We start from the raw sequence: 26,753 nt of genomic DNA on the forward strand, positions 1-26,753 counted from the left end.
CATAAACAGGTGAGACTAAATATGATTTGTTGGGGATGAACTGTGCGCTCCTAGCTGTGTGTGTGTTCTTTGATGTACAAGGTGACAGAAGAGGCCAAGGCCTATATCCTAAGAAGTGCCATTGTCACAGGGCCCTTCCTCTACACATACTTGGGGTTTTGTGTGTGTGTGTGCGCGCGCGCGCACGCGCTTTAAGTGAAAGTTGACAAATCAAGTTAGTCTCTCATAATAAAATTTGTCTACACCTTGTTGTATACTCCTAGTTGCTCACCCCCAATGAGACAGCACACTCGTTCTCTCCACCCTCTATTTCCGTGTCCATTCAGCCAGCTTATGTACCCCTCTGCCTTCTCATCTCCCCTCCAGACAGAAGCTGCCCACATAGTTTCATGTGTCTACTTGAGCCACAAAGTTCACTCCTCACCAGTATGATTTTCTATTTTATAGTCCAGTCCAATCCCTGTCTGAAGAGTTGGCTTTGGGAATGGTTCCTGTCTTGGGCTAACAGAAGGTCTGGGGACCATGGCCTCCGGGGTCCTTCTAGAAGTCTCAGCCAGACCATTAAGTCTGGTCTTTTTATGAGAATTTGAGGTCTGTATCCCACTGTTCTCCTACTCCCTCAGGGGTTCTCTGTTGTGTTCACTGTGAGGGCAATCATCGGTTGTAGCCAGGCACCATCTAGCTCTTCCGGTTTCAGGGTGATGTAGTCTCTGATTTCACATACTTAGTTTTTTAAGCCTCGAATGCCTGGGTCCCCTTCCTTATGTCCCCTTTCTCAGCTGTGACGGAGAAGGGTGAGCCCCAGACCTCCAGAGCCATCCTGTTCCATCACTGCAAACAGTGTCCTTGTCTTCCCCCAGGCCCTGCAGTCTTTTCTGTGCAATCATTTGTAACACTGTAGCTCCAACTAGCACACTATATGATGGAGCGCAGAACGGGAGAGTTAGGGCAAGAACCCTGGCTCCTTATGGGGTCTTACGTGAGGTTTAGCACTCCACGTATATAGTCACTGTTGATGTTGTCGTAAAAAGGTATCTGCAACAAAGAAGTCTTTGGTCTTTCAGAATTCTGTCATGCAATCACCACCTTTGTTTCTATCACCAAGGCCTTATTTTCCAACAAGCAATGCTTGTTTAATTCCAGCTTTCGCATTCCAATTTCCAGTAATTATCAAGGCATCCTGATCGCATGTTTGATCAATTTGAGACTGTAGAAGTTGGTAAAAATCTTCAAATTCATCTTTGGCCTTAGTTGTTGGTGTGGAAATTTGAATAGTAGTCATAGTAGCTGATCTTCCATGTAGGCGTGTGGATATTATCCTATCACTGACAGTGTTGTACTTCAGGATAAATCTTGAAATGTTCCTTTTGACAATGAATGTGATGCCATTCCTCTTCAAGTTGTCATTCCCAGCATAGTAGACCATATGATTGTCCAATTCAAAATGGCCAATACCAGTCCATTTCAGCTCACTAATGCCTACGATATCGATGTTTATGCATTCCATTTCATTTTTGACAGTTTTCAACTTTCCTCGATTCACAGTTCATACATTCCATGTTCCAATTATTAATGAATGTAGCTGTTTTTTTCTCATTTTGAGTCATGTCACATAAGCATATGAAGGTCTCGAATGCTTGACTCCATCCACGTCATTAAGGTCTAGTCTACTTTGAGGAGGCAGCACTTCTCCAGTTGACTTTTGAGTGCCTTCCAACCTGAGGTTGATCCTCTGTCGGTGTATCAGACAATGTTCCGCTGCTATCCATAAGTTATTCACTGTCTAATTCTTTTCAGAAGTAGACCTCCAGATCCTTCTTCCCAGCCTGTCTTAGTCTGGAAGCACAGCTGAAACCTGTCTGCCATGGGTGACCCTACTGATACTTGAATAACAGTGGCATAGCTTCCAGCATCACAAACACATAAGCCCCAACAATACAACAAAGTGATAGACACACGGGGGCAGACTGGTATGCTGATAACAAACTCCCTGAAATTTGGTTGATTGAACAGAGCTATATTTTTCTATTAGTTTTAGAGGATTATTTTGGTGTTTTTTTCCTTTTAATGTTTGTCAGTATTTCACTCCACTGTCTTCATGCTGGCATGACTTCAGAGACAAGTCTGCTGTACTTCTTAACATTGTTTCCCTGTAGCAAGGTGTATTGTAGTGCCCCTTTACCCGTGGGGCTGCATACCAAGACCAAGTAGATTCTTGACACTGCAGACATTTCCAAACCCTATAAATAGACATGTCACGCCTTTGCCCCTCAACTTGGCACCACCACACTTCTCTCCTCCCGCACATTGGCAGGTGGTTCTTGTCACCTCCTGTTGACCTTTGTTGCCAGTTCGTGCAGACCTTTAGAGTTAGCATATGTTGATGAGGGACAAAAGGAAAAGCTACCAGCACCACAGTGTTTCCTAGTTTTTAATATCCTGCTTCCCATTTTGTTGAGTGTTCTAGTGGGTCTTATGGATGTTTGTAAAATTGCTTTTTTCCACAAAGAAATGACTTGAATGTGGAAATAGGTCTTTAATTTTTAGAGGATTTCTCTATTCTGCTTCTTGTCCTGGCTTTCTGGCACATAAATATACAGAGTAATGTGGTGGTAATTTGTGTCAAACTGTGGAGAGGTAAGTTCGGGGTTAAATCTATATGATAGAATGCCGAAAGTCAAGATGTAATTGTAGACAGCAAAAGAGAGTCCTATGGCCAAAGTCTAGAGTAGAATACAGACACTTGTGAGACCTGTCTGTGAATTCTCCATTCCTCTGCACTGATACCTTAGCTTGAACTTTCACACACATTGTGGAAAATGATACCTTGTTGATCCAGAATATGTGGGATGTTTTAGGACTCTCTGGTGTTTGAAGATGTGGCTGTGAACTTTACCCAGGAGGAGTGGGCCTTGTTGGATTTTGCTCAGAGGAAACTCCACAGAGATGTGATGATGGAAACCTTCAGGAACCTGGCCTCAGTTGGTAAGGAGGATTTCCATTTCCTTTTTTCTTGTTTTCAATTAGTGAATGAATATATTTTACTCCTGGGTTTTGTTTCAAGGTTTGAGTTGAGGAACATAGGACAAATGTTCACTGCCCTAATGGAGCTCGATCACTAGAGCATTTCCCCTGAAGGTGAAAATATACATATTCAGCTGAGTTTGTATTTCTCTTCTGTTTGAAACCCTTGAAGGTGTTTTTGTAAGTGTGCACATTTGCTTCAGGGGTCACTTTGAACACAGTGGTTTGTGAATTGGTAACTCATTAGTTTTATTGTATTTACTACAAATTTTGCGTGGTGATTTTGCTATGAATAAACACATACAAGTGTATCTATATGTACTCTGGAAATTAAAATATTGGCTCAGTGTCAGGTAAATGTTGCTCTCCACTGTCTTCATAATGTTTCCTTCCCCCTGAACAGCACGTCAGCCACACCCATTTATTGTCCCAGGAAAAAGTCTGTCGAGAGTGGAGTTAGGACTTATCCAGAGTCATGATTTCAGAACACACTGGGAAGGCAAGAATCATTTGAAGAATGAACCCTGCATGGAGGGAATTACACTTGTATAAATCAACTTGAAAATATCTCTTGGTTTGAGGAGTCCTAACTTCCATATGGAAATCCTGGTGATGTAGTGGTTAAGAGCCATGGCTGCTAACCAAAAGGTCATTGGTTCAAATCCACCAGGCATTCCTTGCAAACCCTATGAGGCAGTTCTACTGTGTTGTATAGGGTCGCTATGAGTCAGAATTCACTTGAGGGCAATTTGTTTGGTTTGGTAACTTCCACATATACCTTTTTTTTTTTTAGTTTCCATCAGTGCTGTTATACCTTCTCTGTTAGTGGAACCAATCATCCCCATTTCTCTTTCAACATTACCTTTGCGCCATTGAATTGTTTGCAGTATCTTTCTAATATGCTTTCCTAATTATACCCTATTTGTGACACCGTTATTTTAATCTTTAATTACCTTTTGATTGTCACCAAAGTCCTGGAACATCCAAATTCCTCAGTCTTTCTAAGCTCACATGTGCCTTGTTCTTCATAAGAGCTTCTTACTATTCTATTTTGTATTGTGAAAATCTACTCAAAATTATTGGGTCAGTTTCTCAACAGGTTAATAAAGGACAAAAAGGGTCCAGTGAACATTTAATAATGCGATTCATGAAAAATAACTCCTGGTACACCATGTTAGGAGAAATCTGTGACAACCGTGGTATCGAAGAGCAGCATAACAATCAGGGGAGGTATGTGAGTATCTTTCTCATGATTGTGATCAGTACCCAGGAGTGAGTCTCAAGATATCTGTACATTTATGCGTGTGTGTGTTTGTATATGAGTCTAGCTCTAAAATTATGTTTTCACATAATCTTCACAACAGTATATTGTCATAAATACGAATGACAAATTGAGAGTTTGAAACATAATTTCACATGTACACATTTATCAGAAAGCCCCATCATTTAGAAACACTGCGACAGTGGTGGAATTGATCTCTTTGAGATGATTCAGCCTATTCAGCTTGAGAGAAATCAAGGCAGTAAACATGCATATGTACTGTGTACTGTATATGAAATGGAGCCCTAGTAGCATGGTGGTAAACAGCTCGGCTGCTAACCAGAAGGTCAGCAGTTCAAATCCAACAGCTATTCCTTGGAAATGCTATGGGGCAGTTCTGCTCTATCCTGTATGGTCTTTACGAGTCGGAATTGACTCAACGGAAACAGGTTTCGTTTTTGGTTTATATATGAAATGATGATAAACTGAATTCTGACAGCTTGCTACCTATTTTTGACAGAACGTATACAGATGAAAGCACCCAAGAAGGGAAAGAAGAGGAAAGGAAGGAAGGTAATCAGTGTGGAAAACCTTTCAACATGATTCCATATCTTACCAGCCTCAAAAGAACTCCTGCTAGAGAAAATCCTTCTGAATGCCTTGAGTGGGGAAAAGCTTTCTTGAGTCATTCTTCATTTAAGCATCACTTCAGATCTCACACTGGTTGCAGTACCTGTGAGTGTAAGGAGTGTGGAGTAGCCTGCAGTTGTTCATTTTACCTAAGCACTCATGTGAAGACTCTTATTGAACAGAAAATTGATAAATGTAAGGAATGTGGCATCACCTGTAGTTGTTCCTCATCCCTCATTACACATATACGAAGTCATGGTAGAGAGAGGCCTTATGAATGTAAGGAATTTGGGAATGCCTTTGGTCATTTCTCAGCCTTCATTGAATACAAACAAATTAAATGTGGAACGCAACCTTATTATGGTAAGGAATATGGGAATACCTTTAGTTTTCCCTCTTCCCTCAGTAAACACATAGGTATTCACAGTGGAATGAGGTGTTATGAATGTAAGGAATGTGGAAAAAGATGTAGTACCTCCTCAAAGCTGAGTAGCCATATAAGAACTCACAGTGGAGAGAGCCCTTATAAATGTAAGGAATGTGGGAAAGCATTTAGGTGGTCTTCACACCTTACTATTCATAGAAAAACTCACAGTGGAGAGAGGCCATATAAATGTAAGGAATGTGGGAAAGAATTTAGGTGGTTCTCACACCTTACTACACATGTAAGAATTCATACCGGAGAGAGGCCTTATGAATGTAAGGAATGTGGGAAAGCCTTTAGGCAAGCCTCGACCCTCATCAACCATATGAGAACTCACACTGGAGAGAGGCCTTATGAATGTAAGGAATGTGGGAAAGCCTTTAGACAAGCCTCAAACCTGATCAGCCATGTAAGAACTCACACTGGAGAGAGGCCTTATGAATGTAATGAATGTGGGAAATCATTTCGATCGTCCTCACAGCTCACTACGCATGTAAGAACTCACAGTGGAGAGAGGCCTTATGAATGTAAGGAATGTGGGAAAGCCTTTATTGGTGCCTCACAGCTCACTACTCATTTAAGCACTCACAGTGGAGAGGGGCCTTATAAATGCAAGGAATGTGGGAAAGCATTTAGGTGGTTTTCACACCTAACTACACACATTAGAACTCACACTAGAGAGCGACCTTACAAATGTAAGGAATGTGGAAAAGCTTTTAGGCGAGCTTCTAACCTGATCAACCATGTAAGAACTCACAATGTTGAGAGGCCTTATGAATGTAAGGAATGTGGGAAAGCTTTTATGCGTTCTTCACACCTTACTATTCATAGAAGAACTCACAGTGAAGAGAGGCCTTATAAATGTACAGAATGTGGGAAAGAATTCAGGTGGTCTTCACACTTCACTACACATTTAAGAATTCACACTGGAGAGAGGCCTTACAAATGTAAGGAATGTGGGAAAGCTTTTAGGCAAGCCTCAACCATGACTAACCATATGAGAACTCACACTGGAGAGAGGCCTTACGAATGTAAGGAATGTGGGAAAGCCTTTAGGCAAACCTCAAACCTGATCAACCATATGAGAACTCACAGTGGTGAGAGGCCTTTTGAATGTAATCAGTGTGGGAAATCATTTAGGTTGTCCTCACACCTCACTATTCATACAAGAATACACAGTGGAGAGCGGCCTTATGAATGTAAGGAATGTGGGAAAGCCTTTATTGGTGCCTCACAGCTCACTACTCATATAAGCACTCATAGTAGAGAGGGTTCATATAAATGTAAGGAATGTGGGAAAGCATTTAGGTGGTCCTCACATCTAACTACACATATAAGAACTCATACCAGAGAGAGGCCTTACAAATGTAAGGAATGTGGGAAAGCCTTTAGGCGAGCCTCAAACCTGATCAACCATGTAAGAACTCATACTGTAGAGAGGCCTTACGAATGTAAGAAATGTGGGAAAGCCTTTATTCGTGCCTCACGCCTCACTACTCACATAAGCACGCATAGTGGAGAGGGGCCTTATAAATGTAAGGAATGTGGGAAAGCATTTAGGTGGTCTTCACACTTCACTACACATGTAAGAATTCACACTGGAGAGAAACCTTACAAATGCAAGGAATGTGGGAAGGCCTTTACACAATCTGCACACCTGGTCAGGCATACAAGAACTCACAAAGGTGAGTGGCCTTATGAATGTAAGGAATGTGGGAGATCATTTAGTCGGTACTCAAACCTGATCAGACACATAAGAGCTCACAGTGGAGGGAGGCCTCATAATGGTAAGTGATGTGGGAATTCTTTGTGATTCCCCAAGCCTCTTTAAACATAAGACCTCACAGTGGAAAGATTTTTAGTATTCGCAAGGAATGTGGGAAAGCTTTTTATTAGTTTACATACGTGATGAACCGTCTAAGAAGTCATAAAAGGCTTAATATGTATGAAGAATGCGGGAACATCTTAAGTTTTCTCTTTGCTATTTGAAAACATTTGAGTAGGTACACGGAAGGGGAATAGTATCTTTGTTACATGTATGAGACACCCTATGAAAAAGAAAAGGGAAGTCGTCCACGTCTGTCATTTCCCCATACATTTCTGATACCACACACACTGGAGAGACTGCAAATATAAGCGAGTTACTTGTTCAGTTGTAGCACATGACTTTGGATAAGTATCAAAATGTTATGTTGGTTCTGTCACATAAAAGTTGATATCAAGTCTCAACTACAAACGGTGTTTTAAACTTTGTGCTTTTTTTCAAACTGTTTTTAAGGTTTTTACTAATTTTCTGTCACGTTATAAAGCAGCCTATTCTCATTGTAGAAAATTTAATTTTAACAGATAATTATATGAAAGCAAAAATCAGAATTCCACCACTCTTGTTATTTTGGATATTTTCCTTTTAGCCTTCTTTGTGTGCATCCAGTGTTTTCTGAAAGAATCTGTATTTCTCAGTGTCTGTAGTGTTTTACCGAAAATTTTTTGTTGGTTTTCTTATCCTGCATAACTATAATGTTTCACAGCGTAGTAATGAGAAAATTGCACAGAAAATTTTAACTTACATTCCACCATTAAACAAAAATGTCCTTCTCAAATGGCACTGTGAGAACTTGGATTTATGTCGAGGAAAGTCTCACTCTGGGGGTACATAGGAGATGGTGAGTGCACACAGACCTACAACCTGATGTAGACACAGTGGAACTCCTGTCAAGCACAGGCACAGAACCTGTATTTTGAAACAGTCCTACTTTTGGTACATTTGTGGTTCAAAAAGAACGCACTAGGTCACAGTTGAGGCTGCAGTTGTTGGACTGGGCTGTAATGGTAAGTCTTACAACACGTATGGTGCACATCTTCTACAGGGCCTAGAGGTTTATACAAAGTTCCTTGGCCCCACGGTGAACTGGTATCTTTCATGACTTCTTATGTAAGGGGCTTGGGAAATGGTGGCTCTGGGTACCAAAACCTTCCAAATTAGGTACCCCATTGACCCAGCAACTCCCATGTCAAAATCATCCTATGCAAACCTTTGGGCACCATAGTGATGTACCTTGATAATTGTGCTGGATTGTGGAAATAGTTACTAGGAAATGGTGTTAGTATCTAGCTGAAAGGGAGTTTTTATATAAATGCCTGGCTACATGTCACCATATTGTACTGCCAATGAATGAGTTTCTTAGAAAAATTCTGTTGATAGGAGGAGAAGCAGTCATAGCTTACTCTCAAGGATAAAATAAAAACAAACTAAACCCAGTGCCATTGGATAGGCAGGGTATAAAGTAGTGTGTACATAATGGTGGAAGTTTTATTAGAAGAATGTATATATACAAATTATCCTGTAAAGACCTGTACCAAAGGCGAGACTCAGTGATTACAGTTTGCTTTTTCCTAGCTTTAAACTTTTTCTGTAGTCATTTTTTATTACATTTACAATTTTTTAAGGATATGAATTTGCATATGGAATGTATGGTAGTATAAATTTTGACAAGTCCTATAACCAGTACCACAATGAAAATACACAACTTTCATATTCCTCCAAGAAATTCCCTAGTGCAGCCACTTTAGTCATGAATCCCTGACAACCTGTCCATACACGTCATGCTGTCTATAGTTTTTAAATTTTGGCTTTTGTCATTTGCTGTAAAGAACTTGAGTTTCATCAGGTGAATGTACTGATAGTTCTTTTTATTGCTGTGTAGTATGTCATATAGACACACCACAGTTTGTGTATTCGTCAGGTTAAGAATATTTGAGTTTTTTGTCTTTAAATAAAACTGCTAGAAACATTTATGCACAGGGTTTTAAAGGAACAAAATGTTTCATTTTTCTCACCTATATCCCTATGAGTGTGGTTGCTGTGACTTGGTAGGTGCATAACTATATAAAAGCTTCCAGCCTGTTTCTCAAAGGAGGTGTACCATTTATGTTGCACCAACAGTGTATAATTCTAGTTGTTGCTCGCGTTTGGATACGCTGTTTTCTAGAAAAATATACCACACACCTTTTTCCCTCTGGCGTCACTGGAGGGATACGGGTTGGCAACTCACAGGCATCTCCACATTTGTGAGTACAGTGTGTGGGATGTAGCGCCTGGATCAGTCCTCAGGCCCAAGTGTATGGAGCTCAGACTTTGCCACTACTACCCAAATTGAAAGCTAGAGGAACTTTGCACTGTCAGAATGCTGTGGCTGCAAAATCCTCTGCTTGACTCCTGACACAAAACATGTTTTTAGGTGCAGCGAAGTTGGTTCTGGTTTATCATGACCCCGTGTACAACAGAATGAAACATTGCCCGGTCCTGTTTTTATACATCCAAGCTTCTGACCAATATAATTTTCCTTATCTATGAAGAGCTCCCTTTAATATTTCTGGCAAGACATGTTTGGTGCTCTTCAGTCAGTTCCAACTCATAGTGACCTGATGTACAACAGAACGACAAACTGGTACTGTGCTACCCTCATGGTGGTTATATGCTTCAGCCTATTGCCGGAGCCATTCTGTTGTTGAGTCTTCCAATCCTAATGCCCCTCTCTACTTCGTATAGCCCAACTTGTTGGGTCTTCAGTCATTACTGTTCAGCGCATCAAATCTGTTCTTGAGATTGTCTCTAGTTTCAGGTGGCGTATACTCAAAGATGTACCTTGGCTGTCCTGTATTTGGTCTTATTTTCTTCAGCTTAAACTTGTACTTGCACATGAGCAGTTCATACTCTGTTCTGTTTGTCCCTGGTCTTGTTCTGATTGTTAATATCGAGCTTCTCCATCATCTTTTTCCACAGATGTAGTCAATTCGATTCCTGTGTTTTCTCTTCAGTCCACATGTATAGTTGCTGTTTGTTTTTGGAAAAAAATAATAATGAATACATTTTGATTGCATGTTTGGTCAATTTCAGTCTGCAATTTGGTAAAAATCTTCAATTTCCTCATCTTTGTCTTTAGTGTTTGTTATGTAGATTTGAATCATAGTCGTGTTATCTGGTCTTCCTTACAGGTGTATGGATATTATCCTGTAACTGACAGTATTGTATTTCAGGATAGACCATACGATTGTCTGATTCAAAATGGCCAATACCAGTCTATTTCAGCTAACTAATGCCTAGAATATCAATATTTAAGTGGTCCATTTGGTTTTTTACAGCTTCCAATTTTCCTACTTCATACTTCTTCAGTTCCCTCATCTTTGGCCTTAGTGATTGGTGTGTAAGTTTGAGTAATAGTTGCGTTAATTGGCCTTCCTTGTAGGTGTATGCATATTATCCTATCACTGACAGTGTTGTACTTCAGGATCTTGAAATGCTTTTTTTGACAATGAATGTGGTGCCATTCCTCTTCAGGTTGTCATTCCCAGCATAGTAGATCATATGAGTGTCTGATTCAAAATGGCCAATACTAGTCCATTTCAGCTCTAGAGTGCGTAGGATATCAGTGTTTATGCAATCTATTTCATTTTTCAAGACTTCCATTTTTTGTAGATTCACACTTGATAAATTCCAAGTTCTAATTATTAACAGATGTTTGCAGCTGTGTTTTCTCATTTTGTGTTGTGCCACTTAGGCAAATGAAGGTTCATGAAAACTTGACAACATCCATGTCATTAAGGTCAACTCTACTTCAAGGAATAAACTTCCATGGTCATATTTTGAGTGCCTTCCAACCTGAGGGATCCATGTTCCAGCATTATACCAGTCAATGTTTGGCTGTTATTCGTGAGGATTTCACTGGCAATTTGTTTCAGAATTAGGCTGCCATTTCCTGCTTGTCTTAGTCTAGAAGGTCCACTGAAACCTGTCCACATTGGGTGACCCTGCTGGTATTTGAAATGACATAGCTTTTGGTATCACAGCAACATGCAAGCCACCACAGAGCTACAAACTGACACGTGGGGAAAAGAAACCTGTGAGAGCCAAAATACTGTGTTGGGTTTATCCCACCTGAATTTGGAAACCATCTCAAAAATACATTTGATGCTTTAAACACTAATGATTAAACGCTAATGACCAAAGACAAGAGAAGTTGTGGGATGACATCAAGAACATCGTTCGTGAAGAAAGCAAAAAGCCACAAAAGAAAAAAAAAACGGAAAGAAAGGACCAAAATGGACATCAGAAGAGACCGTGAAACAAGCTCTTTGTAAAAATGGTATGATGGGAATTTCTCACCCCCTCTAATTTCAGGAGGGAAAGAATCAAGATCAAAAGCCTGAGGCTGGTTCCTGTGAGGTGGAGCTCAGACATGTGTCACCCCCCTCCACCATCTTTACCAATTCTTACACCACCTCTCCCTCCCATGGCACCCTCTACTCTGATAGGTTTGATAATTTGTTTTCAATGGCCACACAGAACTCGCAGACCATACTCTTAATTATGGGAATGTATTAGGAAACCCTGGTGACATAGTAGTTAAGAGCCATGGCTGCTAACCAAAAGCTCTGGCAGTTCAAATCCACCAGGCACTCCTTGGAAACTCTGTGAGGCAGTTCTACTCTGTCTTATAGGGTCTGTATGAGTTGGAATTGACTCAATGGCAGCGGGTTTGGTTTGGTTTATTAAGGTAGTAACATTTTGCAACTCAGGCTTAGGAACACTCAAGGATACAGTTCTTCCATTGGGACACCATCTTCCCAGCCAAGCTCACTGGCATGCCTCTTCCTTGCCCTCAGCCTCTTCCCAAAGGCATTCAGCATACCCTCTCTGTGGGCTGGGAAGCCCACTGAGCCATCTTCTGAAGGCCTGTCCTGTGGGTCTCCTTCCTTGGTAGTGGTGGGCTTTTCTGTCCTTCCCACCTCTGGGGTGGCTCATTTCAGACCTAGCAGGATGACAAAACTGAGCAGTCCATTTGGTGGGCCAGTTGCCTTATCACACAGTCCCACCTAATCACTTGAGTGGGAGTTAGAAGACCATTGCTAGAAAACAAAAGTGAAACCCATTGCCATCAAGTTGATTTTGACTCAAAGTGAACCAATAGAGCAGCATAGAACTGCCAAGGAGTGACTGGTGGATTTGAGCTGCTTTTAGATCAGGAGTAAGCTCTTAGCCACTATGCTACTATATCTCCATGATTCGAAAGGTGACAGAAAATTTATCGATCACACTGCACTCTTGAAGGTAGATTATAGCTAAAGCAAATGGAAGAAATGATGAGGTAAAAGAGCTGAACTCAAGATTTCAAAGGGTGACTTGACAAGACAAAGTAAAGTACTGATATGAGTCATTTATTGTCCACAAAAAGACCTGTGAAATAGAATGTTATGCATTTTGGACATGCTGTGTGAACAACGTATATAATAAACAGTCTCCATACAATCTGTGATTAAGTGCTCATAAAATTACATCAAAACCTTATGGGAGGCCACCAGACAAAGCCTGAGATACTGGAGTCTAGCATTTACGGGTGTGGAGCTGCGCCCAGTTGGGGCTTTGCCAGCAGCTGGATTTGCACTTTCTGCGTGATGGAGTGTAGAAGGGACATGGAAAGGTGCCTGCAGGGAGACGTGTGGGCCTGGGAGCATGACTGGCAGTAGTGGCACTGAATGCTGCCACCTTGTTGGTGTGGCTGCTTTCCAATTATGTACAGCTGATGCCATCGCTGCCATGCACAGCTGGGTTCCCCATGAGTGCCTGAAGTTGTCCTTGTCCCTGCCAGCACCTTCAAGAGGATGGGAAGAGTCAGTCACTGCAGGCACTACCGTGCACTGGGAATGAAAGGCTGCACAGCTCCTAGGTGGGTGAATGAAAGGAGGAGGAGGCATTGCTGCAGTCATTGTGATGTGCTTTGGAGCCCTGATGCTCATTCAGGTTTGGAGTCCTAAACTGTTAGGGGGAAATAATAAAAAAAGCTGCTTTCCTCATGAAAAACCTCGTGGAACCACAGACGTTTGTTTGGTGGAAAGTTGCCCCAATGCACATTTTGCGGTAAATGATTGGATTGTAATGAAATCTGCAAAGACCTGGGGTTAAAAAAAAAAGAGAGAGAAGAACATGCGTAAGCTGAAAGAAATTAAAAACTTCAAGCTTCAAGTTGAAATGTTGAAGGGTTCTGTGGGCAAAATATTGAATGACAAAGGAAGCATCAAAAAAGATGGAAGGAATACACAGTCACCAAGAAAAAATTGGTTGACGTTCAGTCATTTCAGGAGGTAGCATGTGATCAAGAGCTGATACTATTGAAAGAATTCCAAGCTGCACTGGCCTTGGCGAAAAACAATGCTTCATGAATTGATGGAATACTATTTGAGATGTTTCAAAAAACAAATGCTATTCTAGAAGTGTCTGCTTGTCTATGCAAGAAATTTGGAAGACAGCTACCTGGCCGACCGACTGGACGAGATCCATATTTATGCCCATTGAAAGAAAGAAGATCCACTGCAAGAAACCAAAATAGACCTATGTAAGTGGAAACACACCTTGCTCACGGATAGGAAGACTTAACATTGTAAAAATGTCTATTCTACCAAAAACAACCTATAGATACAATGCAATTCTGATCCAAATTCCGTTTTTTTAAATGAGATGGAGAAACAAATCACCAACTTCATATGGAAGGGAAAGAGGCCCCAGATAAGTAAAGCATTACTGCAAAAGAAGAACAAAGTCGGAGCCCTCACACTACCTGGTTTTAGAATCTCTTATACCACATAAGAGTCAAAACAGCCTGGTACTGGAACAACATAGACCATAGGTATATAGATACATAGAACAATGGAACAAATTGAGAATCCAGACATAAACCCATCCGCATATGAGCAGCTGATATTTGACAAAGGCCCAAAGTCAGTTAAATAGGGAAAAGCCAATCTTTTTAACAGATGGTGCTGGCATAACTGGGTGGCCATCTGCAAAAAAAATGACCCATAACTAACAAAATCTATCTCAAAATGGATCAAAGACCTAAATATAAAATCCAGAACAATAAAGATCGTGGAAGAAAAAAGAGGGACAACGCTAGGAGCCCCAATACATGGCATAAACAGTATAGAAAACGTTACTACCAATGCAGAAGAGAAACCAGATAACTGGCAGCTCCTAAAAATCAAACACCTATGCTTATCCAAAGACTTCACCAAAAGAGTGGAAAGATTACCAACAGACTGGGAAAAAGTTTTTAGCTATGATGTTTCCCGTCAGCATCTGATCTCTAAAATCTACATGGTACTGCAAAAACTCAACTACAAAAAGACAAATAACCCAATTGAAAAAACGGCTAAGGATATGAACAAACACTTCACTAAAGAAGGCATTCAGATAGCAGATACATGAGGAAATGCTCACGATCGTTAGCCATTAAACCAAAAGGAAAAACCAAACCCCCTGCCGTTGAGTCGATTCCGACTCATAGCAACCCTATAGGACAGAGTAGGACTGCCCCATTGAGTTTTCAAGGAGCACCTGGTGGAAATGTAAAATGGTACACTCACTTTGGAAATAGATTTGATGCTTCCTTAAAAAACTAGGAATAGAACTGCTGTACGATCCTACAACCCCACTCCTCGGAATATATCCTAGAGAAATAAGAGCCTTTACATGAACAGATATATGCACACCCATGTTTATTGCAGCACTGTTTACAATAACAAAAAGATGGAAGCAACCAAGGTGGCCATCAAGGGATGAATAGAAAAATAAATTATGGTATATTCACACAGTGGAATATTACACATCAATAAAGAACAATGATGAATCCGTGAAACGTTTCATAACGTGGAGGAATGTGGAAGGCATTATGCTGGGTGAAATTAGTCAGCTGCAAAGGGACAAATGTATAAGACCACTATTATAAGAACTCAAAAGATAGTTTAAACAGAGAAGAGAATATTCTTTTATGGTTACGAGAAGGGGAGGGAGGGAGGGACGGAGAAGGGTTTTCACCGATTAGTAGATAAGAATTATTTTAGGTGAAGAGAAAGACAAACAATACAGGAGAGGCCAGCACAACTGAACTACACCAAAAGCAAAGAAGTTTCCTGAATAAACTGAACACTTCAAAGGCCAGCATAGAAGGGGTGGTGGTTTGGGGACTATGGTTTCAGGGGCCATCTAAGTCAATTGACATAATAAGCTCTAGTAAGAAAACACTCTGCGTCCCACTTTGGAGAGTGGCGTCTGGGGTCTTAAACAGTAGTGAGTGGCCATCTAAGATGCATCAATTGGTCTCAACCCACGGGGAGTGAATGAGAATGAAAGACACAAGGAAATTATGAGCCCAAGAGGCAGAAAGGGCCATATAAAGCAGAGACTACACTAGCCTGTGACCAGAGGAACTAGATGGTGCCCAGCTACAACCAATGACTGCCCTGACAGGGAAGATAACAGAGAACCCCTGAGGGAGCATGAGAGCAGTGGGGTGCAGACCCCAAATTCTCATAAAAAGACCAGACTTAATGACCGAGACTAAAGTGACCCCAGAGGTCATGGTCCCCAGACCAGTTACCCAACGCTAACTTTTCGGACAGGGATTGGACTGGACTATGGGATAGACAATGATACTGGTGAAGAATGAGCTTCTTGGATCAAGTAGACACATGAGAGTATGTTGGCATCTACTCTCTGAAGGGGAGATGAGAGGGGAGAGAGTCAGAAGCTGGGCAAATGGACACGAAAGGAGAGAGTGGAGGGAAGGAGTGTCTTGTCTCATTAAGGGGAGAGCAATTAGGAGTATATAGCAAGGTGTTCATAAATTTTTGTATGAGAGTCCGACTTGATTTGTAAACTTTGACCTAAAGCACAATAAAAAGTTTTAAAAAAGGTGATCCAACGGAAAGCGAAAGTTATCAAACAATATCATTGATATCATGCACGAGTAGAAATTTGCTGAAGATAATTCAAAAACAATTTCAGCAGTACATCTGCAGGAAACTGCGAGAAATTGAATCCAGATTCAGAAGGGGATGTGGAATGAGAGACATAATTGCTGACATTAGATGGACCTTGGATGAAAGCAAAGAATACTAAAAAAAGTTTATCTGTGATTTATTGATGGTGCAAAGGCATTCAACTATGTGAATCATACCAAATTATAGTTACCATTGCAAAGAGTGGGAATTCCAGAGCACTTAATTGTGTTCATGCTGATCCTGTACATAGACCAAAAGTCAGTTGTTCAAACAGAATAAAGGGATACTGCATGGTTTAAAATCAGGAAAGTTGTGTATCAAGGTTATATCTTTTCACCATACCAATCCAATCTATACACTGAGCAAACCCTAGAAAATGGAGTATATGAAGCAGAATGCATCATCAGGATTATATCAATCAGATAAATGCAGAAGACAGATCCCTGCTTGCTGAAAGCAAAGATGACTTGAACCATTTACTGATGAAGATCAAAGACTGCAGCCTGCAGTATGGATTACACTTCAACATAAGATATCCTCACAACTGTACCTATAAGCAACATCATGATTAACAGGGAAAAGATTGAAGTTGTGAAAGATTTTATTTGGATTTACAGTCAACGCCCATAGAAGCAGTAGTCGTGTAATCAAACAATGTATTGCATTGTGTAAATCTGCTGCTAAAGAACTCTTTAAAGTGTAAAAAAGCAAACCTGTCACTTTGAGGATTAAGATGTGCCTATCCAAGTCATGATATTTTCAATCTTCTCGTAAGACTCTGAAAGCTGGACAATGAATAAGGAAGACCGAAGAATTAATGTCGTTGAGCTATGCAGTGGACATAGGGTTGTGCCACTGTGTTGATCCAGGTTGGCAGCAGTGATACTAATCTAGCCAATCGACCTCATCAGTCCACTACCATTCATGTAGGCAGTGAATTAGAACCACGTGCGCTAAACTCTGGACGTTCAGTCTGTTCTCTTGAACCAGTGCCTTATAACAATACTGAAGCTAGATAATACCATGAGTGTCTTTTTTGTGTTGGTTCTCGGAAATATCTATTTGAGAAGATGGTGTTACCGCAAATCGCGGATTCGAGCTGCCTGCCCCAAAGCCAACACTGAGGCAGCAGGAGGTAAGCAGCAAGAGGGCTTTATTGAATACCGGTGTCCAAGAGATAGAGGAGTTAAGTTCCTCCTAAATTCTGTCTTAACTCTAAAGGGCTAACTGGAGGTTTTTATAGGGAGAAGGTCAGGGTTTAGAGATTTCAAGGAATGTTGATTCTTTGAGGCCAACATAATGATCAAGTGACCTATTATTGAAGTCTTGCAAGTCTTTTCATGGCATCCTGGTTTCGGTCACAAGATGGATCTCAGTTTTGTTCAGTTACCTCGTGTGTTTTGCCCCCTGGGAGAGGAGCATAGTTTAATCAACAACAAAAAATTGATTACCTTTTTTTTCTTCAAAGGAACAATTATGAGACAGATTCCAGAGCAAGTAATTCCGTTTCAAAGACTAGAGATTAATTACAGCTTGTACAGCTATACTAAAACACTTGTTAGGTGCCGTCCAGTCAGTTCCAACTCATAGCGACCCTGTGCACAACAGAACGAAACACTGCCCGGTCCTTAGCCATCCTTACGATGGTTGTTACGCTTGAGCTCATTGTTGCAGTCACTGTGTCAATCCACCTCATTGAGGGTCTTCCTCTTTTCCACTGACCCTGTACTCTGCCAAGCGTGATGTCCTTCTCCAAGGACTGATCCCTCCTGACAACATGTTCCAAGTATGTAAGACGCAGTCTCTCCATCCTTGCTTCTAGGGAGCACTCTGGTTGTACTTCTTCTAAGACAGATTTGTTCGCTCTTTTGGCAGTCCATGGTATATTCAATATTCTTCACCATCACCACAATTCAAAGGCGTCAATTATTCAGTCTTCCTTATTCATTGACCAGCTTTCCCATGCATATGGTGCGATTGAAAATACCATGTCTTAGGTCAGGCGCACCTTAGTCTTCAAGGTGACATCTTTGCTCTCCCACACTTTAAAGAGGTCCTTTGTAGCAGATTTACCCAATGCAACGCATCTTTTGATTTCTCGACTGCTGCTTCCATGGGTGTTGATTGTGGATCCAAGGGAAATGAAATCCTTGACAACTTCAGTCTTTTCTCCATTTATCATATTGTTGCTCATTGGTCCAGTTGTGAGGATTTTTGTTTTCTTTATGTTGAGGTGTAATCCGTACTGAAGGCTGTGGTCTTTGATCTTCATCAGTAAGTGCTTCAAGTCCTCATCACTTTCAGCAAGGAAGGTTGTGTCATCTGCATAACACAGGTGTTAATGAGTCTTCCGAGTCCTGATGCCCCATTCTTCTTCATTTGGTCCAGCTCTTCGTTTATTTGCACAGCATACAGATTGAATAGGTATGGTGAAAGAATATAACCCTGACACACACCTTTCCTGATTTTAAACCAATCAGTATCCCCTTGTTCTGTCCGAACAACTGCCTCTTGATCTAGGTAAAGGTTCCTCCTGAGCACAATTAAGTGTTCTGGAATTCCCATTCTTCGCAATGTTATCTATAATTTGTTATGATCCACACAGTCGAATGCCTTTGCATAGTCAATAAAACACAGGTAAACACCCCTCTGGTATTCTCTGCCTTCACCCAGGATCCATCTGACATCAGCAATGATATCCCTGGTTCCACGTCCTCTTCTGAAACCAGCCTGAATTTCTGGCAGTTCCCTGTCGATATACTGCTGCAGCCGTTTTTGAATGATCTTCAGCAAAATTTTACTTGCATGTGATATTGATATTTTTCTATAATTTCCGCATTCGGTTGGATCACCTTTCTTGGGAATAGGCATAAATACGGATCTTTTCCAGTCAGTTGGCCAGGAAGCTGTCTTCCATATTTCTTGGCATAGACGAGTGAGCACCTCTAGTGCTGCATCTGTTTGTTGAAACATCTCAATTTTTATTCCATCAATTCCTGGAGCCTTGTTTTTCACCAGTGCCTTCAGAGCAGCTTGGACCTCTTCTTCAGTAGCATCAGTTCCTGATCATATGCCACCTCTTGAAATGGTTGAACGTTGACTAATTCTTTTTGGTATAATGACTCTGTGTATTCCTTCCGTCATCTTTTGATGCTTCCTGCATCATCTTATATTTTCCCCCATAGAATCCTTCACTATTGCAACTTGAGGCTTGAATTTTTTCTTTGGTTCTTTCAGCTCAGCTTGAGAAATGCCAAGCGTGTTCTTCCCTTTTTGTTTTCCATTTCCAGCTCTTTGCACATGTCATTATAATACTTTACTTTGTCTTCTCGAGCTGCCCTTTGAAATCTTCTCTTCAGTTTTTTTACTTCATCAATTCTTCCTTTTGCTTTAGCTGCTCGATGCTCACGAACAAGTTTCAGAGTCTCCTCTGACATCCATCTTGGTCTTTTCTTTCTTTCCTGTCTTTTCAGTGACCTCTTGCTTTCTTCATGGATGATGTCCTTGATGGCATTCGACAGCTCGTCTGGTCTTCAGTCACTAGTGTTCAAAGCGTCAAATCTATTCTTCAGATGGTGTCTAAATTCAGGTGGGATATACTCAAGGTCATATTTTGTCTCTTGTGGACTTGCTCTGATTTTCTTCTCTTTCAGCTTGAACTCGCATGTGAGCAATTGATGGTCTGTTCCACAGTCGGCCCCTGGCCTTGTTCTGACTTATGATATTGAGCTTTTCCGCTGTCTCTTTCCACAGATGTAGTCAATTTGATTTCTGTGCATTGCATCTGGCGAGGTCCATGTGTATAGCCACCGTTTACATTGGTGAAAGAAGGTATTTGCAACGAAGAAGTCGTTGGTCTTGCAAAATCTATCATTCGATCTCCGGCATTGTTTCTATCACCAAGGCCATATTTTCCAGCTACTGATCCTTCTTCTTTCTTTCTACCTTTCCCATTAAAGCACCAGTAATTATCAATACATCTTGATGGCATGTTCGATCAATTTCGGACTATAGCAACTGATAAAAGTCTTCTACTTCCTCATCTTTGGCCCTAGTGGTTGGTGCGTAAATTTGAATAATACTCGTATTAACTGGTGTTCCTCATATCACTGACAGTATTGTACTTCAGAATAGATCTTGAAACGTTTTTCTCTGCGATAAATGCAGCACCATTCCTCTTCAAGTTGTCATTCCCAGCATAGTAGACTATGTGATTGTCCAATTCAAAATGGCAAACACCAGTCCATTTCAACTCACTAATGCCTAGGATATTGATGTTTATGTGTTGCATCCTATTCTGGACGATTTCCAATTTTCCTAGATTTATACTTAATGAATTCCAGGTTTCGATTATTAATGGACGTTTGCGGCTGTTTCTTCTCATTTTGAGTCGTGCCACATCAGCGAATGAAGGTCCCGAAGGCTTTACTCCATCCACGTCATTAAGGTCGACTCTACTCTGAGGAGGCAGCTCTTCCCCAGTCATCTTCTGAGTGCCTTCCAAGCTGGTGGGCTCATCTTCCAGCACTATATCATACAGTGTTCCGCTGCTATTCATAAGGTTTTCGCTGGCTAATGCTTTTCAGAAGTAGACTGCCAGATCCTTCTTCCTAGTCTGTCTTAGTCTGGAAGCTCAGCTGAAAGCTGTCCTCCATGGGTGACCCTGCTGGTACCTGAATACCAGTGGTATAGCTTCCAGCATCACAGCAACATGCAAGCTCCCACAGTATGACAAACTGGTAAAGTAGAAAAAAAAAAAAAAAATGGTCAGCAAAAAAGAGGAAGACCCTCAACAGATGGGTCGACACAGTGGCTGCAAGGATGGACACAAGCACAAGAAGGATTGTGGGATGTTTCGTTCTGTTGTGCACAGGGTCGCTGTACGTCAGATGTAACAACAACAACAAAACTAATATTCTTAATTTGTTTTATTTATCCAGTCTTCTGACAGATATAATTTTACTTTTGTTTTGTGAAGAACTTCCTTTACCATTTCTTGCAAGATGGGAATACAGTACTAATTCTATCAAATTTGGTTGCTGGAAAACAGCTATATTATTCTTTCACTTTTAGAGCATGATTTTGCTGAACAAGGAAATCCACTTTGGTTTGTTTTTTGCCTTTCAATACTTATCACTGTTTTACTAAACTCTCTTCGTTCCGGCGTGGCTTCTGGAGACAAGTTTGCTGAACTTCTGTAGTCCTCCCTTTTCCGTGGGTTTGTTTTCCAAGATGCCGTTGTTTCCTCAAACTACGGGTAGTTCTAAACCCTGTATATACAGGTGTCACGCCTCTGCTCCTCACACACCCTGCTCAAAATAACCCACCCTGCCACCTGCTTCTGGACCTCAAGACCCTCGCACCAGGGCCTTGCCCCGCCTTCTCCTCCCACAGCTGCTCCGAGACCCAGGCCTCGTACCCTGTGCCTGTTTCCCCGCCTTCACCTCCCACAGCTGCTCCCTGAGACCCAGGCCTCGTACCCTGTGCCTGTTTCCCCGCCTTCACCTCCCACAGCTGCTCCCTGAGACCCAGGCCTTGTACACTGTGCCTGTTTCCCCGCCTTCACCTCCCACAGCTGTTCCCTGGGACCCAGGCCTCGTACCCTGTGCCTGTTTCCCCGCCTTCACCTCCCACAGCTGCTCCCTGAGACCCAGGCCTTGTACCCTGTGCCTGTTTCCCCGCCTTCACCTCCCACAGCTGCTCCCTGAGACCCAGGCCTCGTACCCTGTGCCTGTTTCCCCGCCTTCACCTCCCACAGCTGCTCCCTGAGACCCAGGCCTCGTACCCTGTGCCTGTTTCCCCGCCTTCACCTCCCACAGCTGCTCCCTGGGACCCAGGCCTTGTACACTGTGCCTGTTTCCCTGCCTTCACCTCCCGCAGCTGCTCCCTGGGACCCAGGCCTTGTACACTGTGCCTGTTTCCCCGCCTTCACCTCCCACAGCTGCTCCCTGAGACCCAGGCCTCGTACCCTGTGCCTGTTTCCCCGCCTTCACCTCCCGCAGCTGCTCCCTGGGACCCAGGCCTCGTACCCTGTGCCTGTTTCCCCGCCTTCACCTCCCACAGCTGCTCCCTGAGACCCAGGCCTTGTACACTGTGCCTGTTTCCCCGCCTTCACCTCCCACAGCTGCTCCCTGGGACCCAGGCCTCGTACCCTGTGCCTGTTTCGCCGCCTTCACCTCCCACAGCTGCTCCCTCGGACCCAGGCCTTGTACCCTGTGCCTGTTTCCCCGCCGTCACCTCCCACAGCTGCTCCCTGGGACCCAGGCCTCGTACCCTGTGCCTGTTTCCCTGCCTTCACCTCCCACAGCTGCTCCCTGGGACCCAGGGCCTCCTACACTGTGCCTGTTTTCCCCGCCTTCTCCTCCCACAGCTGCTCCCTGAGACCCAGGCCTTGTACCCTGTGCCTGTTTCCCCGCCGTCACCTCCCACAGCTGCTCCCTGAGACCCAGGCCTCGTACCCTGTGCCTGTTTCCCCGCCGTCACCTCCCACAGCTGCTCCCTGAGACCCAGGCCTTGTACCCTGTGCCTGTTTCCCCGCCGTCACCTCCCACAGCTGCTCCCTGGGACCCAGGCCTCGTACCCTGTGCCTGTTTCCCTGCCTTCACCTCCCACAGCTGCTCCCTGGGACCCAGGGCCTCCTACACTGTGCCTGTTTCCCCGCCTTCTCCTCCCACAGCTGCTCCCTGAGACCCAGGCCTTGTACCCTGTGCCTGTTTCCCCGCCGTCACCTCCCACAGCTGCTCCCTGAGACCCAGGCCTCGTACCCTGTGCCTGTTTCCCCGCCGTCACCTCCCACACCTGCTCCCTGAGACCCAGGCCTCGTACCCTGTGCCTGTTTCCCCGCCTTCACCTCCCACAGCTGCTCCCTGAGACCCAGGCCTTGTACACTGTGCCTGTTTCCCCGCCTTCACCTCCCACAGCTGCTCCCTGGGACCCAGGCCTCGTACCCTGTGCCTGTTTCCCCGCCGTCACCTCCCACAGCTGCTCCCTGAGACCCAAGCCTCGTACCCTGTGCCTGTTTCCCCGCCGTCACCTCCCACAGCTGCTCCCTGAGACCCAGGCCTCGTACCCTGTGCCTGTTTCCCCGCCTTCACCTCCCACAGCTGCTCCCTGAGACCCAGGCCTTGTACACTGTGCCTGTTTCCCCGCCTTCACCTCCCACAGCTGCTCCCTGGGACCCAGGCCTCGTACCCTGTGCCTGTTTCCCCGCCGTCACCTCCCACAGCTGCTCCCTGAGACCCAGGCCTCGTACCCTGTGCCTGTTTCCCCGCCTTCACCTCCCACAGCTGCTCCCTGGGACCCAGGCCTCGTACCCTGTGCCTGTTTCCCCGCCTTCACCTCCCACAGCAGCTCCCTCGGACCCAGGCCTTGTACCCTGTGCCTGTTTCCCCGCCGTCACCTCCCACAGCTGCTCCCTGGGACCCAGGCCTCGTACCCTGTGCCTGTTTCCCTGCCTTCACCTCCCACAGCTGCTCCCTGGGACCCAGGGCCTCCTACACTGTGCCTGTTTCCCCGCCTTCTCCTCCCACAGCTGCTCCCTGAGACCCAGGCCTTGTACCCTGTGCCTGTTTCCCCGCCGTCACCTCCCACAGCTGCTCCCTGAGACCCAGGCCTCGTACCCTGTGCCTGTTTCCCCGCCGTCACCTCCCACAGCTGCTCCCTGAGACCCAGGCCTCGTACCCTGTGCCTGTTTCCCCGCCTTCACCTCCCACAGCTGCTCCCTCGGACCCAGGCCTTGTACCCTGTGCCTGTTTCCCCGCCGTCACCTCCCACAGCTGCTCCCTCGGACCCAGGCCTCGTACCCTGTGCCTGTTTCCCCGCCTTCACCTCCCACAGCTGCTCCCTCGGACCCAGGCTTCGTACCCTGCGCCTGTTTCCCCGCCGTCACCTCCCACAGCTGCTCCCTGAGACCCAGGCCTTGTACCCTGTGCCTGTTTCCCCGCCTTCACCTCCCACAGCTGCTCCCTGAGACCCAGGCCTCGTACCCTGTGCCTGTTTCCCCGCCGTCACCTCCCACAGCTGCTCCCTGAGACCCAGGCCTCGTACCCTGTGCCTGTTTCCCCGCCTTCACCTCCCACAGCTGCTCCCTGAGACCCAGGCCTCGTACCCTGTGCCTGTTTCCCCGCCGTCACCTCCCACAGCTGCTCCCTGGGACCCAGGCCTCGTACCCTGTGCCTGTTTCCCCGCCGTCACCTCCCGCAGCTGCTCCCTGAGACCCAGGCCTCGTACACTGTGCCTGTTTCCCCGCCTTCACCTCCCACAGCTGCTCCCTGAGACCCAGGCCTTGTACCCTGTGCCTGTTTCCCCGCCTTCACCTCCCACAGCTGCTCCCTGAGACCCAGGCCTCGTACCCTGTGCCTGTTTCCCCGCCTTCACCTCCCACAGCTGCTCCCTGAGACCCAGGCCTCGTACCCTGTGCCTGTTTCCCCGCCTTCACCTCCCACAGCTGCTCCCTGAGACCCAGGCCTTGTACACTGTGCCTGTTTCCCCGCCTTCACCTCCCACAGCTGCTCCCTGGGACCCAGGCCTCGTACCCTGTGCCTGTTTCCCCGCCGTCACCTCCCACAGCTGCTCCCTGAGACCCAGGCCTCGTACCCTGTGCCTGTTTCCCCGCCTTCACCTCCCACAGCTGCTCCCTGGGACCCAGGCCTCGTACCCTGTGCCTGTTTCCCCGCCTTCACCTCCCACAGCTGCTCCCTCGGACCCAGGCCTTGTACCCTGTGCCTGTTTCCCCGCCGTCACCTCCCACAGCTGCTCCCTGGGACCCAGGCCTCGTACCCTGTGCCTGTTTCCCTGCCTTCACCTCCCACAGCTGCTCCCTGGGACCCAGGGCCTCCTACACTGTGCCTGTTTCCCCGCCTTCTCCTCCCACAGCTGCTCCCTGAGACCCAGGCCTTGTACCCTGTGCCTGTTTCCCCGCCGTCACCTCCCACAGCTGCTCCCTGAGACCCAGGCCTCGTACCCTGTGCCTGTTTCCCCGCCGTCACCTCCCACAGCTGCTCCCTGAGACCCAGGCCTCGTACCCTGTGCCTGTTTCCCCGCCGTCACCTCCCACAGCTGCTCCCTGAGACCCAGGCCTCGTACCCTGTGCCTGTTTCCCCGCCTTCACCTCCCACAGCTGCTCCCTCGGACCCAGGCCTTGTACCCTGTGCCTGTTTCCCCGCCGTCACCTCCCACAGCTGCTCCCTCGGACCCAGGCCTCGTACCCTGTGCCTGTTTCCCCGCCGTCACCTCCCACAGCTGCTCCCTCGGACCCAGGCCTCGTACCCTGTGCCTGTTTCCCCGCCTTCACCTCCCACAGCTGCTCCCTCGGACCCAGGCTTCGTACCCTGCGCCTGTTTCCCCGCCGTCACCTCCCACAGCTGCTCCCTGAGACCCAGGCCTTGTACCCTGTGCCTGTTTCCCCGCCTTCACCTCCCACAGCTGCTCCCTGAGACCCAGGCCTCGTACCCTGTGCCTGTTTCCCCGCCGTCACCTCCCACAGCTGCTCCCTGAGACCCAGGCCTCGTACCCTGTGCCTGTTTCCCCGCCTTCACCTCCCACAGCTGCTCCCTGAGACCCAGGCCTCGTACCCTGTGCCTGTTTCCCCGCCGTCACCTCCCACAGCTGCTCCCTGGGACCCAGGCCTCGTACCCTGTGCCTGTTTCCCCGCCGTCACCTCCCGCAGCTGCTCCCTGAGACCCAGGCCTCGTACACTGTGCCTGTTTCCCCGCCTTCACCTCCCACAGCTGCTCCCTGAGACCCAGGCCTTGTACCCTGTGCCTGTTTCCCCGCCTTCACCTCCCACAGCTGCTCCCTGAGACCCAGGCCTCGTACCCTGTGCCTGTTTCCCCGCCTTCACCTCCCACAGCTGCTCCCTCGGACCCAGGCCTTGTACCCTGTGCCTGTTTCCCCGCCTTCACCTCCCACAGCTGCTCCCTGAGACTCAGGCCTCGTACCCTGTGCCTGTTTCCCCGCCTTCACCTCCCACAGCTGTTCCCTGAGACCCAGGCCTCCTACACTGTGCCTGTTTCCCCGCCTTCACCTCCCACAGCTGCTCCCTGAGACCCAGGCCTCGTACCCTGTGCCTGTTTCCCCGACGTCACCTCCCACAGCTGCTCCCTGGGACCCAGGCCTCGTACCCTGTGCCTGTTTCCCCGCCGTCACCTCCCGCAGCTGCTCCCTGAGACCCAGGCCTCGTACACTGTGCCTGTTTCCCCGCCTTCACCTCCCGCAGCTGCTCCCTGAGACCCAGGCCTTGTACCCTGTGCCTGTTTCCCCGCCTTCACCTCCCACAGCTGCTCCCTGAGACCCAGGCCTTGTACCCTGTGCCTGTTTCCCCGCCTTCACCTCCCACAGCTGCTCCCTCGGACCCAGGCCTTGTACCCTGTGCCTGTTTCCCCGCCTTCACCTCCCACAGCTGCTCCCTGAGACCCAGGCCTCGTACCCTGTGCCTGTTTCCCCGCCTTCACCTCCCACAGCTGCTCCCTGAGACCCAGGCCTCCTACACTGTGCCTGTTTCCCCGCCTTCACCTCCCACAGCTGCTCCCTGAGACCCAGGCCTCGTACCCTGTGCCTGTTTCCCCGCCTTCACCTCCCACA

General features: G+C 45.9%; 2 protein-coding genes across 10 annotated transcripts in view; both read left to right on the plus strand.

Moving 5' to 3' along the window:
- LOC126071865 (zinc finger protein 345-like) overlaps nt 1-15,156 on the plus strand; it is a 110,382-nt gene extending 95,226 nt beyond the window's left edge. For 5 of the 9 annotated variants that reach the window (XM_049876234.1, XM_049876228.1, XM_049876229.1 and 2 more), the window contains exons 3-5: nt 2,859-2,985; nt 4,113-4,266; nt 4,809-7,648. In XM_049876234.1, the coding sequence (XP_049732191.1) occupies nt 2,859-2,985; nt 4,113-4,266; nt 4,809-7,134 (2,607 nt within the window). In that variant the 3' untranslated portion in view covers nt 7,135-7,648. Of the gene's footprint in view, nt 1-2,858; nt 2,986-4,112; nt 4,267-4,805 lie in introns of those variants that run through there. The other 4 variants (XM_049876235.1, XM_049876233.1, XM_049876236.1 and 1 more) reach the window with 4 other exon arrangements.
- Nucleotides 1-26,753, plus strand: part of LOC126071871 (zinc finger protein 883-like) — a 231,011-nt gene that overhangs the window by 95,017 nt on the left and 109,241 nt on the right. The window lies entirely within an intron of this gene.

Source organism: Elephas maximus, chromosome 3 (assembly GCF_024166365.1).
Source record: "Elephas maximus indicus isolate mEleMax1 chromosome 3, mEleMax1 primary haplotype, whole genome shotgun sequence".
NCBI lineage: Eukaryota > Metazoa > Chordata > Mammalia > Proboscidea > Elephantidae > Elephas > Elephas maximus.